The following is a 14189-nucleotide window of genomic DNA, read 5'->3' as shown; positions in this document are numbered from 1 at the left end:
ATTAAAACTCTGCATAATAGCACCATAAACTCAAAAGTTTCTTTTTGTGTGGTCCTTCTGGAGGAACTGATTGAAACATTAGCCCCTTCACAGAGCAATCCCCTCCCAATTCAGCTCCAGTAATTCGTCTTTCAGCCTTTCGGGGATATGATGAGAAAAGGAGACGGGTTAATGAATCCACACTCTGTAGCCGGGAGGAGAAGAAGGAGGAGACACCATCCTGTTTGTCCCACCAGTTTGTTTATTAGGGTCCAGCCTATTTTGGAGGAATCGTTATTCCGGCCTCCGTCCCTGCGAGCACTACACGTCCCTTCTGTTCTCCTTGAAACCCGGGGGGGCACTGCGGGCCATTTGCATGAGAATGGGTCGCTGCGGCCCGGCGGTGCTGCCAGCCCATCAAAGTGCTGCAAGGACGGTGCTTTTTCTGACGGCACCTGCTCCGGCCGGGGCGCCGCCATCCACCGCGCAGCGCAGCCGCCTGTGGAACCGGGACCGCCGGGCCCCGAGGCTCGGCCCGCGGACTCAGACAAACCAGGCCAAGGAGTCTTCTCTTGGCACTGCAGCCCCCTTTCAGGTCCTAAAAATAAATAAAGCTACACCACGTATTGCCATTTGCAATTCCCAGGCGAAGGCCCTCTCCGCACGGCATGCAGACGACCGGCGTAAAGCGTGGGAGGAAGAAGTGTCTGAGAAGTTTCCTCGCCATACAGCTTTGAGCACAGCAGAGAGAGCAAAGACCCGAGGCAAGGGCAGTGGGCACGATAGGACCCCGCGGCCCACCGGGCCGACCCCACACAGGGAAGGTCTCCGGGTTCCCCAGGGTTTGCTTCGGGGAAACCAAGAGAAGCAAGAGTGGCCGCCGGAACATGCTCTTCCCGTCTAACTCCACGGGGACAGCACAAAGGTCTCCCATGGCCTCTTGCCTCGGGCCGCTGCTCCAGAAGCCAGCAGCCGGACCACCAGCATCCCGCCACGGGGAAAGCGGCGCTCACGTCTACAGCCGCCCGCTCCCTCGCGAACCGGCCCCCCTGCTTGATTTTATCTCTCTTTCCGCGGGTGGCCTAAGCAGACCTCGATACCCCGCCCTGGACCGTGGCGGCCCGGCGCAGCCCCCCGGCCGGGCCCGGGGAAAGTGAGTTAATCGGTCCCTCGTGAAAAGGATGCGGTCTCTCCGAAGGGCAAGAACGCTGTGGCTCTGGGATCTTTATCCTCTAGTTTTGGAAATTAAATGAGACTCTACATCCCCGTCTTCTAAGGGATCTGGGGCACCAAAAGAGTCCCTCCAGTTGCGGACGGTAAATAGAGGCCAACAGATATCTTATGTCCCGTCTTTCCAGTTTCTGAAAAGCACTAATTTAACGCTGCATTGCTACTAACAAAAAAGTAAGGCATCACTTTTCTACCCACGAGAATACTTAAAACCAAGGCAACGAGGTACTTCGATATGTAAAAACACATAACCACACAGCCTTCCCCTTTTCACTCCATGGGGCACTAGAAGGCATACCTTCTTCTCCCCCCCCAACCCCCGTTCCGTTTTTTAAGGAAAATTTACATAATTTATCCCTGAACGCACTAAATTGTTATAAACGCAGTCGTACTTGAAAAGCGTCTCCCTGATTTGAAAAACGCGTGTTTCTAGTCTACAACAAGCAACCACACACCTACTCTTAAAACCTGCGATTCTCTTTTCATGACTGAGCTCCGAATACTTGAGGCAGGCTTTTTGGTTAAAAAAAAAAAAAAAAAAAAAAAAAAAAAAAAAAAAAAGGTCTATGAAATAGATATCTATCGACCTTGTGCAGGTTAAGACGAGAGTTCAGAATCAGAAATGCTGCTTTCACCGTTTGTTTCCTAAACTTACATATCTTATACTTCAATAGCTCGTGCACTTAATCAGCGCATCACAGGAGGATATTCCAGTGTTCATTTTATATTTTATGTATAGAAAAGTAGAAACACATGTCCCTATTATTGTCACAGAAATATAATAATCTAGGACAAATCTCTCTGAAGTACAGTAAGTGCCCCTTATTAATAGTATTTTCCTCTGGGCCTCTTGGAAAACAAACTGTGATGCAGTTGTGATTTAGAACACACCCAAAACACAAAAATAGTTTTAAACTCTCTTTTTAATCAATCCTGATTGGTGCCTTACAAAGCTGGGCTTTACTCCCGCAAGAGAGATCTATTTCTATCTATTCTCTCTCTTTTTTTCCTTTCCCCCCCCCCTTTTTTTTTCTTTTAATTTTTTTCTTTCTATTTTTTTTTCTCTTTCGTTCTCTGCTAAAGTTAACAATGGTTTGACTGGAAAGATCATATTCTGATTTTCTTCTCCATCGAATCCCAACATAATAAATTTCCAGCTGCAAAATTCCTTGGCTATTGTGCTATTAATCCCTAAGGAAAAAAATATCAATGTCCCAAAGAAGGGAGAATTATTAAGGAAGGAAGGGTCCAAAGCCAATTGTCTGGCTGGGCTCCTTTGGTCTTTAGGTTTTGTTTAACTTTTGCCTTTTTTTTTTTTTTTTTTAAATTAAAAATTTTATTTTTGAAATGTGTAAAAATTTTACATTAAAACGGTACAATAGTACTTGCCAGTAATTTTTAACAATATTCCTTGTAAAGAATACGCATAAAGTACAAAATAAAAAACTCCGTAAGTCTATTATAATACAAAACACAGGTTAAAATAAGAAATTATAATCTTGAATTTTTTCTGTGTAAACATGTTAATCTTTTCTTTTATAAAAGTACATGAGACAAGTGTACTAAAATGAAAAAGTATTGCTTTGCTGTCCTCCTTCAAGCCTTTATTTTTCCTGTACATTACTGTTTTCAAGCTCCTAGACCTGAGAATCTCTGAACTTTAACAGTTTAGAGACATTATTTATCACCTTTTTTTTTTTTTTTTTTTTCTGTTTAAGAAGTAAGGAGTAACTTTCCAATAGCGTGACCGCCTACCCGTGCAGGAGCTAAACCTGGCTTTGCAAAAATACCGCGCCCCGCGGCTCAATCCCCGCGCAAAGCCCGCAGCCCCTCCGGGCGGCGTCCGCCTGGCAGCCGAGCGGCGGAGAAAGGAGATACCCCAGATCCTACCTTCGGAAAGACTCACAAACCCTTAACAGTTAGAGATCCGGGCCGCGAAGCCGGGGACGGCGGGCAGGGCGGCGGAGGGGGGCAGGCTGCCCCCGGCGCTCCCCAGCGAGCGGGCCAGCCCCGGCGCGGCGGCCGACTGCGAGGCGCAGCTGCTGCCCGCGCCGGGGCCGGGCCCCCCCCCGATGATGCTCTCGATGGAGAAGGGTGACCGGGCCAGCGCCGCGCCGCTGCCGGGCTTGGCGGCGTGAAGCGAGGCCGCTAGCGCTGGGCCCAGCGGGTGCGCGTAGCCGAAGGGCGTCCGTGCCAGCTCCGCTGCCGGCAGCAAGGGGCCCGGCGGCGCGGCGGCGGCGGGGGGCAACGCCGCGCCGGGGGCGCTGCCGGGGGCGGCGGGGGGCTGGCGGGGTGGCGGGGAGGGGTGGTGGAAGGCGAAGAGGGCGGAGTGGGGGTGGTAGGGCTGGAGCTGGAGGCCGTAACTGCAGCCATAGGGTCCGTAGGCGCAGGGCGGCTGCTGCGGGGGCTGGGGCGGGGGCTGCGGCAGGAAAGCGGCGGGGTCCACGGCACGCAGCAGCAGCTCGGGAGCCGGGAGCTGCTGCCGCTTGAAGCGCTTTCGGCGGCGCAGGAAGCTGCCGTTGTCGAACATGTCGGCGGACTCGGGGTCCAGCGTCCAGTAGTTGCCCTTGCCCGGGTTGCCGGGCTCCCGAGGGATCTTCACGAAGCAGTCGTTGAGGGAGAGGTTGTGGCGGATGCTGTTCTGCCAGGCGGGGAACTTCTCCCGGTAGTAGGGGAAGCGCCCGCTGATGAACTCGCAGATCTCGCTCAGCGTCAGCCGCTTCTTGGGGCTCTGCAGGATGGCCATGGTGATGAGGGCGATGTAGGAATAGGGAGGCTTTACCAGACTGTTCTTGCCGCCGCCTGCCCCGCTACCGCCGCTGCCACCGCCGCCGCCGCTGCCGCCGCCGCCGCCGCCCGACCCGCCGCTGCCCGCCGCCTTCTGCGGGCCGCCCCGCGAGGGGGGCCGGGAGCCGCCGGCACCGGCCCCGCTGCCCGCCCCGCCGCCGCCGCCTCCGCCTCCGCCGCGCACGGGCGACCGCGGCAGCAGGGCGTCGTCGTGGAGGTCGCCAACATCATCCTCGTCGTCTTCCTCCTCCTCCTCGTCCTCGGCGTAAGAGCGGCGGCAGCGGCGCGGCTGCGGCTCTTCGTCGTCCTCCTCGTCGTCCTCCTCGCCCACCACATCGATGTCGGTCTCCTCAGCCAGCGCCGACGCCTCGGACATCTCCGAGCTCAGGGTCATGGCGCGGCGGCGGGGCAGCGCATCGGTGGCGGCAGGCGCGGCGCGGCGGGCGGGCGGGCGCCCTCCCCGCTGCCGCCAGGCCCCCGAGCCGCTCCGCTGAGAGCCGCCCCGCCGCCGCCGCGGGCAGGCGGGCCGCTCCGAGCCGCGCCGGCCCCCAGCGCCGCTGCCGCGCCGGGGGAGCGCTCGCACCGCCCGCTCGGAGGCGGTGGCTGGCTTGGGTTTTGTTTCGGGTTATTTTTCGCTGCTTTTTGAATTTCTCGCTCTCTCTTCTTCTTCTTTTTATTATTTTTTCTTTTCTTTTTTTCCCCCCTTCCCCCTCTTGGGGGTCTTTTGGGGGTTTTCGTTTGCTTGGGGTCGGGATTTAGGGGCCGGGCCGGGCTCTGCCGCCGCTGCTGAAAGTCGGTTCCCCCTTCTTTCTCCTCACCTCAGCCCCCAGACATTAATGGATGCGGGGCAGGAGGGAGCGCGCCTAGTCCTCGGAGGAGGAGAGGGGAGGAGGCTGGCGAGGAGGGAGGGCGGAGGGGGCGGCTTGCCGGGCCTTAGGAAAGACGGTGAAAAAGCTGCGGCCGAGTCCCAGAGAGGGCGGCCTTCCTCCCCGCCTTATAGCGAGGGGACCATCACATGGCTCCCAGCGTCAGAGCGTGGCGGGACGAGCGGCGGGCTGCCCCCCCCCCCACGAGGAGCACCTCGCCGCCCGTCCCGGTCCCCGCCTTCGCCTCTCCAGGAGGGATTCTTGGGGGGGCCGCGAGGCGACCAGGACGTCTTTAGTGGAAGAGAGGAGAAATAAAGACAAACACACACACAGGGAAAAAAACCCCACAAACAAAAAACAAACAAAAAAGCCAACCAGACAAACAAAAATCAAGTCTGTCTCAAAGTGCTAGGACATCTTCCCAGCAGCCGGCAGGAGGGTGTCGAGAAATCTGTTTTCCTGGGCTGCCCCCAGGGGGTCCTGTTACCCGTGGGAAGAAAAAAAAAAAAAAGGTAAAGAACAGAAAAAAAAAAAAGGTAAAGAAAAGAAAAAAAAAAAAAAAAGAAAAAAAAAGAAGAAAAAAAAAAAAAGACGAGGAGAGAGGTGGTGCGTTAATAAACTTCAGAATTCTCTCCACAGGATAGTTTAGAGATGTCTCTTCCCCTCACACCCACACCGCCTTCCCTTCTCCCCTCCATCCTCCGCCCTTCCTCTTCCCCCTCCATAGTTTAATTCATTTAAGAATTAAAATATCTCTCGACGAGAACCTTCTCCAAAGCACACCGCTAATCTCACAGTTTATTTGCAAGACTATTGTTTCTAACGGGAGAGAGCCAGCTCCCCCCATTATGGGAAACACTAACAGGGTTAACGTTACCTCTTTCGCATGCAAAGGAGAACAATCCACCGACCTCAAGATGCGAATTCTGCTCTGAGTGTAGGAGCAACACCCCCAAGAAAGCTTTACACAGGATATCTTACAAATTAAGTCCCGCCGTTCCCAGTTTCAGGTAACACATGCAAGGACAGCAGAAGAGTGAAGACCCTCTTCGTGCTTGAAGGGAAAAAAGACAAACGAACTTAGACATAAATGCTATCACCGTGGTCTTAAAAATTAAAGGTTGGAAATTTTCCATTGGTCCCAGTTTTGGAAGGATAACCCCTGATCAGGATCCGACTGGGCTGAGAGGAGTTGGAAAGCATTTCATGATACGGCAGAAATCGTCGTGAGAAGGGCAGACTGATGCTTAGAGTCCTTAGTGCTGAATTTTGCGTATCAGACAGCTCAGACCATGTTCTTGAACAAAGTTTTCGATATATTGTCCAAAGCTACAAGCAACCCTGTTTAAAACCCAGTTCCATGGATTTACCACGTAATCCTTTCTACTATTTCCAAATAATCCTATTTACATTTTATTCGTTACTAAGCGCCTGCAAGAGAATACCACCAAAAGTTACAAAAGAGGGAGAAAGGAAAAAAAAAAAAAAAAAAAAAAAAAAAGAGAGAGAGAGAGAAAGAGAGAGCAAGCCCTAACTACTATTTACTATTTTTTTCCTGTAGAAAGATAATGTCACTCTATATTTACAGTTTACAAGAAGTAAAACGCCTCTGATTTAGTTTCAGGGTCCTAGGGCAGGTTACAGAAAAGGAAGGCAGAAAGAGGACTTTTCCTTTCAGAGTGGTTTCTCGTCTTCACAGAGTCATATTTTCCCTTCTTACCCTCTTTTTGTTCTTTTTATTCTTGTTCTTGTTCTTTTCCTGGTACTTTCTGATGTGCCCGGACGTTTAAAAACATCTTACAAGGAGAAAACACGCTTTTAGATAGGGAGAACGGAGCAGTCAAAATATTTATGGGGAGGAACTGTAGCAACAACCCAGCGGAGCCCTCGATCTCCTGCTTACGCCTACTCAGGGCACGCCGGTGCTTCGCAAGCGCGTTTGAATTCTGCCGTTCCTCGGCAGTCCCAGCTCCCCGGGACCACCGAAGCCCGGGCATATCGGGAGGGCCCAGGCTGGGGCACAGGTCCTTCTGGACGTGGCCGGCCGGGGTGCCCTCGGGTGGGAAGAAGGGGGGGTGCTGGGAACCCTCTCGGCAGATTTGGGCAAGACGGTAAGCTCTCATCCGTCTCCGAGGGGGGCGGACAGGCTTTCTTTCTAAGGGGCCGCTGAGGCAACCCCAGTGCGGACAATTAAGACCTGTTGTTATCGCAGATTGCGGCTTATCTTTGTGCATCTTCCTCTCGCTCCCGTCCCGATCCGGCAGGTGCCTTTTTGAAAGGCCAAAACAGAAGAGAAGGAAGGCGAGCAGCATCGATGAGTGGCCTCCCTCCAGGAGGGACCCCGACGCCCCCGGGGCCGCGGGGTTTGCCCTGTCCCGCGCACCGCCGCCGGCCCCGCGATGCTCCGCGCCACTCCGCTCCTGGCGGTGCTCTGCGCGGACGGGGGATGCCACCTACCGGTAACGAGCGCCGGGCGGAGGCGGACTGGCTGGCTTCGGGGAGCCGTGTGCCGGGACAGGGAACCCGGCGTGAACCCCTCCCCAAAGCAGCCCCCCAGAAAGTGGTTGGAGAGCAGCCAGACAGAGAGGGACCTTGGAGTTTGGATTGACAGGAAGCTGAACATGAGCCAGCAGTGTGCCCAGGTAGCCAAGAAGGCCAATGGCATCCTGGCCTGTATCAGGAACAGCGTGGCCAGCAGGTCCAAGGAAGTGATTCTGCCCCTGTACTCAGCGCTGATGAGGCCACACCTCGAGTCCTGGTCCACTTCTGGGCCCCTCAGTCTAGGATGGACTTTCCCTGACCACCTTTTCACCCCACCGCGGTGCTCTGTTGATCCGCATTCCCCAAGGCAGGGTGGCTGCCCCCCTCCTGGGCCGTACACCCACCGGGGAAACAGCCACCCGGGTCCAGGGCCTCAGGGGCTTTTCTTCCATCATTTCCTGCTGAATGTGAATGGTGTAATCTGACTTGCACCTAAAACCCCAGTACCACAGAAGAAAGATGTGAAATACAAGTACACAGATAGAGTAACTTGTTTGGGGTTTTTTTATTGGTTGGGCTTACAAATTTTAATTCTATCTTACACAATTCCTGCATGCATAGACAGAACACCCCACATTTTGTCAGTGTGGTGCACACATGGAATCAAAGCACTAGTGTGTAGTAATTTACACAAGAAGTCCTGGTGGTTCCTATACTTCACTTGAGCATACGCCCCTTCCCCATAGCAAGGCTGGGCCCCTGGTGTCCACACTTCTTGCAGGACTGGAGCTTTTCCTCCAAAGCTTCATCCCCCTGTAAAAGGACTGGGTATTTTGGCAGGTCTCTGCTGATGAAGGTGGTTTGATGAGGGGAATGCTGGCTCGGATGATGTGTGTGTGATGCACCATCAGGAGCCAAACTGAGTGGACTTCTTTCTCTTCCCCTTGATGTCTCCCTCATTCTGGGGAACAGTGTCCCTTGGGATTCACACAGCACCCCAGGCCACACACCCTCGTAGAGATGGAGAGCCTGTGCCCAAACAGGGCACCCAGGAGCCCACATTGGTACAGAGGATAGATGGGACCAGAGACCCTCCCTGACCTTTTATTCAGAATCATAGCACCCTGGACACCATTTAAAGCACACCCAAGCAGCCACACTGGCACACTAGCTGAGGGGCTCTAAGTTTTCTGTAGCTGCCCCTGACCATGCAGAAGGATACCTGCCTTCATCACCACACAGATCAGGTGCCTAGCAGCAGTGTGCATCCGTGGGAGATTTTTGAGTGCCTGTCTAGGCACCACTGTGGAAGTGAGATAGAGCCTGGCCACCAGCTACACATGCTGTAGTTGAAAAGCTTTCTCTGGGCCTGCTGCACCTTGCAAGGCTCCAGCAACATAGGCTACACTTTTATCATGGCCCTGTAGGTGTCTACACCCAGACCAGGGTCTTGCCTGCAGACAGGGATCTTGCAGCAACTGTTGTGGTCTCCATTGCATAGCATCACAGTAGACGCCATTTTAGCCCCACTTTTTTGTGACTTTATCACCTACTTCCTTTGCTGTGTACTTTTGGAGGAAGGTAACAGCTCATTTAAGCCTTCTGCAGAGGCTGGGATTTCAAACAGTGTCTGTGTGACCAGGCCCCAAAGCAATTCATTGATGAGGGGGGGCAGCAGTCACTTGAAAGCTGAAGAAAAACCTGGGCTTTGCTGCTGTGCCTACTGCTGAAAAAGTTTGTCACCCTTGGAGATGACCCCACCATCCTCCCTTTCATTGTCAAAACTTGTTTTTTTCTTCTTGACCGTGTTCATGGTTGTTTGGATTTTTTCTTCTTTTCTTCTTTTCCTTCTGCCCTATAGTTCTCACAGGGCAGATACATTTGCTGTGACAGGTGAAAGTCACTTCCTTTAAGGTCTTTTTTGACTTCTAGTTTTTGTAAAATATGATTAAATGTTCTCATAACCCTCCTCAACTTCTTATTTAACAGAACACAGAATTTATCCTAGGTTAGACCAAGACCCATCTAGCAGCATAAGCTGACTTCAACATCAACCAATACCAAGTGCTTAGGAAAGAGCACAGTAACAGGACAAGTATGTAAAATTGATTGCTAGATGCAAGGAATCCAGCTTTCAGGATTTTTTTAAAGTCAGAGATAACATTTGAATTTAATAGTCCTTGATGGAAATGCTTTTATGAATATATTCAGTCACATTTTGAAATCATGTACTTTTATACCACTGAATATATTCTGTGGTGAAATGGTTCTCCAGCTCTAACAATGTGTGGTATGAAACATCTCTTTTTGTTTGCTTTAACCCAGTTACCTGCTCATTTAACCTGGTGCACTCCCATTTTTGTACCAGAAGAGGCAAAGAAAACTGTTGTCAACCACTCTCTCCCTGCCATTCATGACTTTGTGCATTTTACCACAATTTTTTTCATTGGTCAGCTCTTTTTCAGGCTGAGGGGTTATGCTTCAGAACCACTGGATTAGCACAGAAGTAATACCATACCCATGAAAATCGTTGCCATTCTCTCCCCCTTTTCTTATTCAATTCAGGCTGATTATTACTGTAATAATCTTCTGGAACATCACAAGATGTCTAAATGTGCTATTTCAACTTATTTCTACTCTTTTAAGACATTATTTGCTGATATTTTTGGTATTTCTGATACCAGTGGAGGGATATCTGATTTTCAAATTGAAGTACTGGCCAACAGAGCTGATACAGCAGAATACTCTTTGCATGAGCCTATCATGTTTTTTTAGGGTTACATTTTATTTCCTGACTCCTCTATTGAGTCTTGACAGCCTTTCCAACATGTTATATAAACCCCTAATCCATAAAATCTGGCAAATTAGGAGGGAGATGTTGTGTGTAATGTCTCAGATATTTGAGATATTTTCCATTTAATTCTACAACAATGTCAGTAAGTCCTCAAGGAGAATGAACCCATTCATAAATGCAGTAAATATTGGCAGCTATGCTCTCTGTTAATTTAGAAATCCTTGGGGGTAAGCTATACCGTGATCAAAGATGGAGATGATTGATTTTTCCATCTAAAACTAAGTAGGTTCCTGCCAGGGCTTGAGCAGAAAAGACAGCTAGCTGCTGCAGAAGGAGGAAGACCCTTGACTTGTCCAGCCTTCTCTCCTCTGGCCACCTGAACTCACCACTTTCGTCCTGCCAACCACCAAGCTGGACTAGGAGGCCTAGAGAGCAAATGGCAAAATCTGGAATTAATCGCACCCTCAGAGCTGCAAAGACTTTAGTCAAAGATGGCACATCGTCAGCCACACATCTAAAGCAGGCAAATTTAGTCCTGAGTCATGTTGGGCTGAATGTGCCAGCCTTGAGTGGGACTATGCTGATCTTGGGTCATGTCTTAACAACACTTCTGACCTGCAACTAATTGTTTTAGCAGGTATCGATACATTTCTGCTTAAATGATCAAGTTCTCCTGAATTCTGTATGTGAAGTATCTACAGGAATAACTTGATAAATTGACATCTGTGCATAAATTTAAGGTATTATCTTCACTCACAGCCAGGGAGCAGTATAGTAACTTCTGACTTTAGCTCATTTTTCAGCGAGAGCTTCATTGTTAAGTATAATACAAAAGCCTTTCTAGGACAGCCTTTGACAGCCTGCTTAACATGAACTCCCAAGTATTCAGCAAAGCCTGTTTTAACCATGTTGAGTGAAGGCAGGGGATTCTTCATGTAGCATTTCCCCGACTACTCTCTGCAGGATGTTATAAACAGAGAGACATCCCACAGCTCATGAAAGGCTTGTGATGTGGCTTGAAGCCCAGGTATTCTGGGTTCCTGAGTTCAAGAGTTACAGACATGGTGAGAAAAGGATACTGTTTGCTGGGGAGTGTGCTCTCTTCCTTGACACTGAAGTCTATTAGGAATTACTCCATAAAGCTCACCAGCATGTGGTACAACACTGTAATATACAAGAAGCAAACAGCACTGGGCTCCCATTCAATGTTTATATATTTAGTATCTCTTTAAAATGTTAAGAGTTCTTCAGTCAGTCTTATGTCTAGACCTTCAGAGATGGTTTTGTTTCCATTTGTACCTCTCACAACACTTTTGCCCCTGTACTCTATAATGCTTTAATTGAGTTACTAACTCATATGCATATATTCTCAAATAACCTAGCACTTTTCCCTTTATGTCCTGGAGTAGTTTAATGTTATTGTTCCCTGTGGTGCTCTGCTGATATGCCATACACTTCTGCTTTCTTGGGTGCTGAATACAGCATTCTTTTGAACAAATGTTGCCTAATGAGAGGTTGAGTATCAGACAGGTTTCCTTCACTGCCTGAAAATACATTGAGTATATGTTCTTTGCAGTCACTGGCAATCAGAACAAATATTACTTCACTTTAGCCTGATCACTTATGTTTATGACCTGTGATTCATTTCCTGAATATGATACTAACTTAACACCTCTTCTCAATGTAACCTGTTATTACTTATGCAGCACTGGCCATGTCTTTTGGGAGAGCTCTTCCACTGGCATTTTGAGGGCAGATGTTGTCATTCATCTTCCTTTAAGCTTCCACATAATTTAGGAGACAGTTTTCCCGAGTAATTATTTTAATGATCTGTTTGGTTTATTTTTTCCACTCCTATGCTGCTTCTCTGTAGCTAATGAACTTAGCTTTAGCAATGTATGTTCTTTGATGGTTCTGAGATCCTAATTTTCACCCTTTTTCAGAAATCAAGAAGATTCTTACTGCATTTAGGCTTCGTTTCAGCATCAACAGGCTTTGGATCTGTCTCACTTCTCAACAGAAGTTCTTCAACTAAATCCAGGTTTAGGTTTATGTTTCCCATTATGCAATTACACAAGAAAGACTGGAGAAAGCAAGCCAATACTACTTTAGCACTCTGAAATACTTCTTCTCTGATGCAAAGTTTGTTACTTGCAAGTCTGCTGCTTGATCCAGGAAATGTAACCAAATCATACACAATGCCTTGAACTGCAGTTCTTAAACTACTTCAGTTGATTCCTGATACAGCTCAGTGATGTGGTTTTCAGCATAATTTGTCTTCGAAATCTCACACGAGGGAATTTGAGCTCAGCTAATTCTATGCTGACTGCTGGGACTGTACTTTCTACAGCTTCTTTCTTGGGATAATCTTTCTGTGACTCATTTTCACTTCAGCATTTCAGCCTATTAAAGCATTTTGCATGTCTTTAATCATCAGTTTGGCTAGTAATTCTGAAATATTTCTTATATACAGCAGATTATGATAAAGAAGATGAAGTATCTATTGCTTTTGCTTTCGATAGCCTGCAGTTATCTAGGATGTTTGTTTTGTTGTTTTTTTTTCCCTCTACTGTCTTGGCTCTATACACATTTGCTGCAGGAACCTTGCCAATTTCATCTCACAAAAAAATTTTAAGTTTTCTTTTTAGTTCAGAACAAACTCTTTTATCCCTAAATCCCTCCCCTGGTCTTCCCTTGCCCAAAGTCTTTTTTGCTCCTATTCTTCTGAATTAGATACTGTGTTCACTAGTGCAGATACCATCACATGGGCTTCCCCCTAATCCTTTCTGAGCAAACTGATTCCCTGTTTCAATTTTACAGATATGCTGGGCAAAATTTTTGCAGGTACCTCCGCCACCCTTTATAGCTGTTAGATCATCCTCTAATTGTTGTCTGTGTTGTTAGTCTGCTGGAAGGTAAAGTTCTCTCTTCAGCAGCACCTTTTGAATCACCTCCTCCCTTAGACGTTCTATCACCACTAGATGGAGTAGTTTCAGGTTTGTAATTCATTTTTACTAGTGAAGAAAGTCTCACTTCTACACAGTGAACAGTCTTCTGTAGAAATTAACTCGGGTCCAGTGAGATTTCATGAGAGCAAATAAAATTTACACTCACATGAAAAGCCCAACCTTGGCAGAGTCCTGTCTCTGCGAATTACTAACAGGGGAGCCTTAATGCTGATCAATAAAGAAGGATTAATTAATTATTAATATAGTCTCACAGAAACAAGAACAAAGGGAAGAGTTTATTGAGGACGTTACAGAGAAGAATTGGCTTAAAAGGCATTAAAATACAGGATGAGATGGCAAGGTCAGTAGTGTTTCTGATGGTGCCAGAAGGCCTGTTTGGTTTGATTGTGGTGTTGATGGAGGCAGGACCACAGAGCAGTACAGCTGCTCCTCCTTTGCATCACTCAATGAGCACGTGTGGCACTGATGGGAAAGCCAGGTGTTTTCTCCCAGGAATCTTTCCCTGCACTCTGCTATGCAACACAGGTGCAGACCCTGCAAAGAGGGCTTTGTGATCTGCAAGGTGAGAACAATCTTTGGAGCCAGGTGTGTGAGAGCTCCCCCGTAAATGAGATTAGTCCCACCAGACTCTTCAGAGAGAACAAACTGAAACACATTAGCAAACCTGTGAAGATCTGAAATTGTGGATCTCTGCCCTGAGAAGCAGAGTTTACAAATACTCAGACGGCCTCGGAGGTGCGCATTCTGCTCCTTGAGCAGGGTTCAGGTAACAGGGGGACTGGCGGCACAGGAAAAGGGCATGTCAAGACCTCAGTGATGGAAAACACGGCTCCGGGAGGAGATCTCTGGGGGGCAGCCGAGCACGGGGGACAGGCGTGCGGGATGGCGAAGAGGAGACAGATGCCCACAGGTGCCTGACGATGTAAAAGAGAGTGCAAAATCAAAGCGAAATACACCCGAGATGGAAGGTAAGTGAAAGGGCACCCGCCAGAAGGGTGGTGGTGGCAGCCAGCCTAGCGAGGGAGGACCAAACCTCAGCGGATGGGTTGGGGGGAAGGCGCCGGGCAGAGGAGAGCGATCGCG

General features: G+C 49.1%; 1 protein-coding gene and 1 long non-coding RNA gene across 3 annotated transcripts in view; both read right to left on the bottom strand.

Moving 5' to 3' along the window:
• The window catches only part of LOC139789402 (uncharacterized), a 99973-nt gene that overhangs the window by 79623 nt on the left and 6161 nt on the right, over positions 1-14189 (bottom strand). The window lies entirely within an intron of this gene.
• FOXD1 (forkhead box D1) lies at positions 1755-4970 on the bottom strand. Its single transcript, XM_071730928.1, has one exon. It carries the CDS (start codon positions 4388-4390, stop codon positions 3122-3124), a length of 1269 nt encoding a protein of 422 aa, XP_071587029.1. The 5' UTR covers positions 4391-4970; the 3' UTR covers positions 1755-3121.

This window comes from Heliangelus exortis, chromosome Z (genome assembly GCF_036169615.1).
Source record: "Heliangelus exortis chromosome Z, bHelExo1.hap1, whole genome shotgun sequence".
Taxonomy (NCBI): Eukaryota; Metazoa; Chordata; class Aves; order Apodiformes; family Trochilidae; genus Heliangelus; species Heliangelus exortis.
Note: the sequence above shows the minus strand (reverse complement) of the source record. Positions and strands in the feature narration are given on the sequence as shown.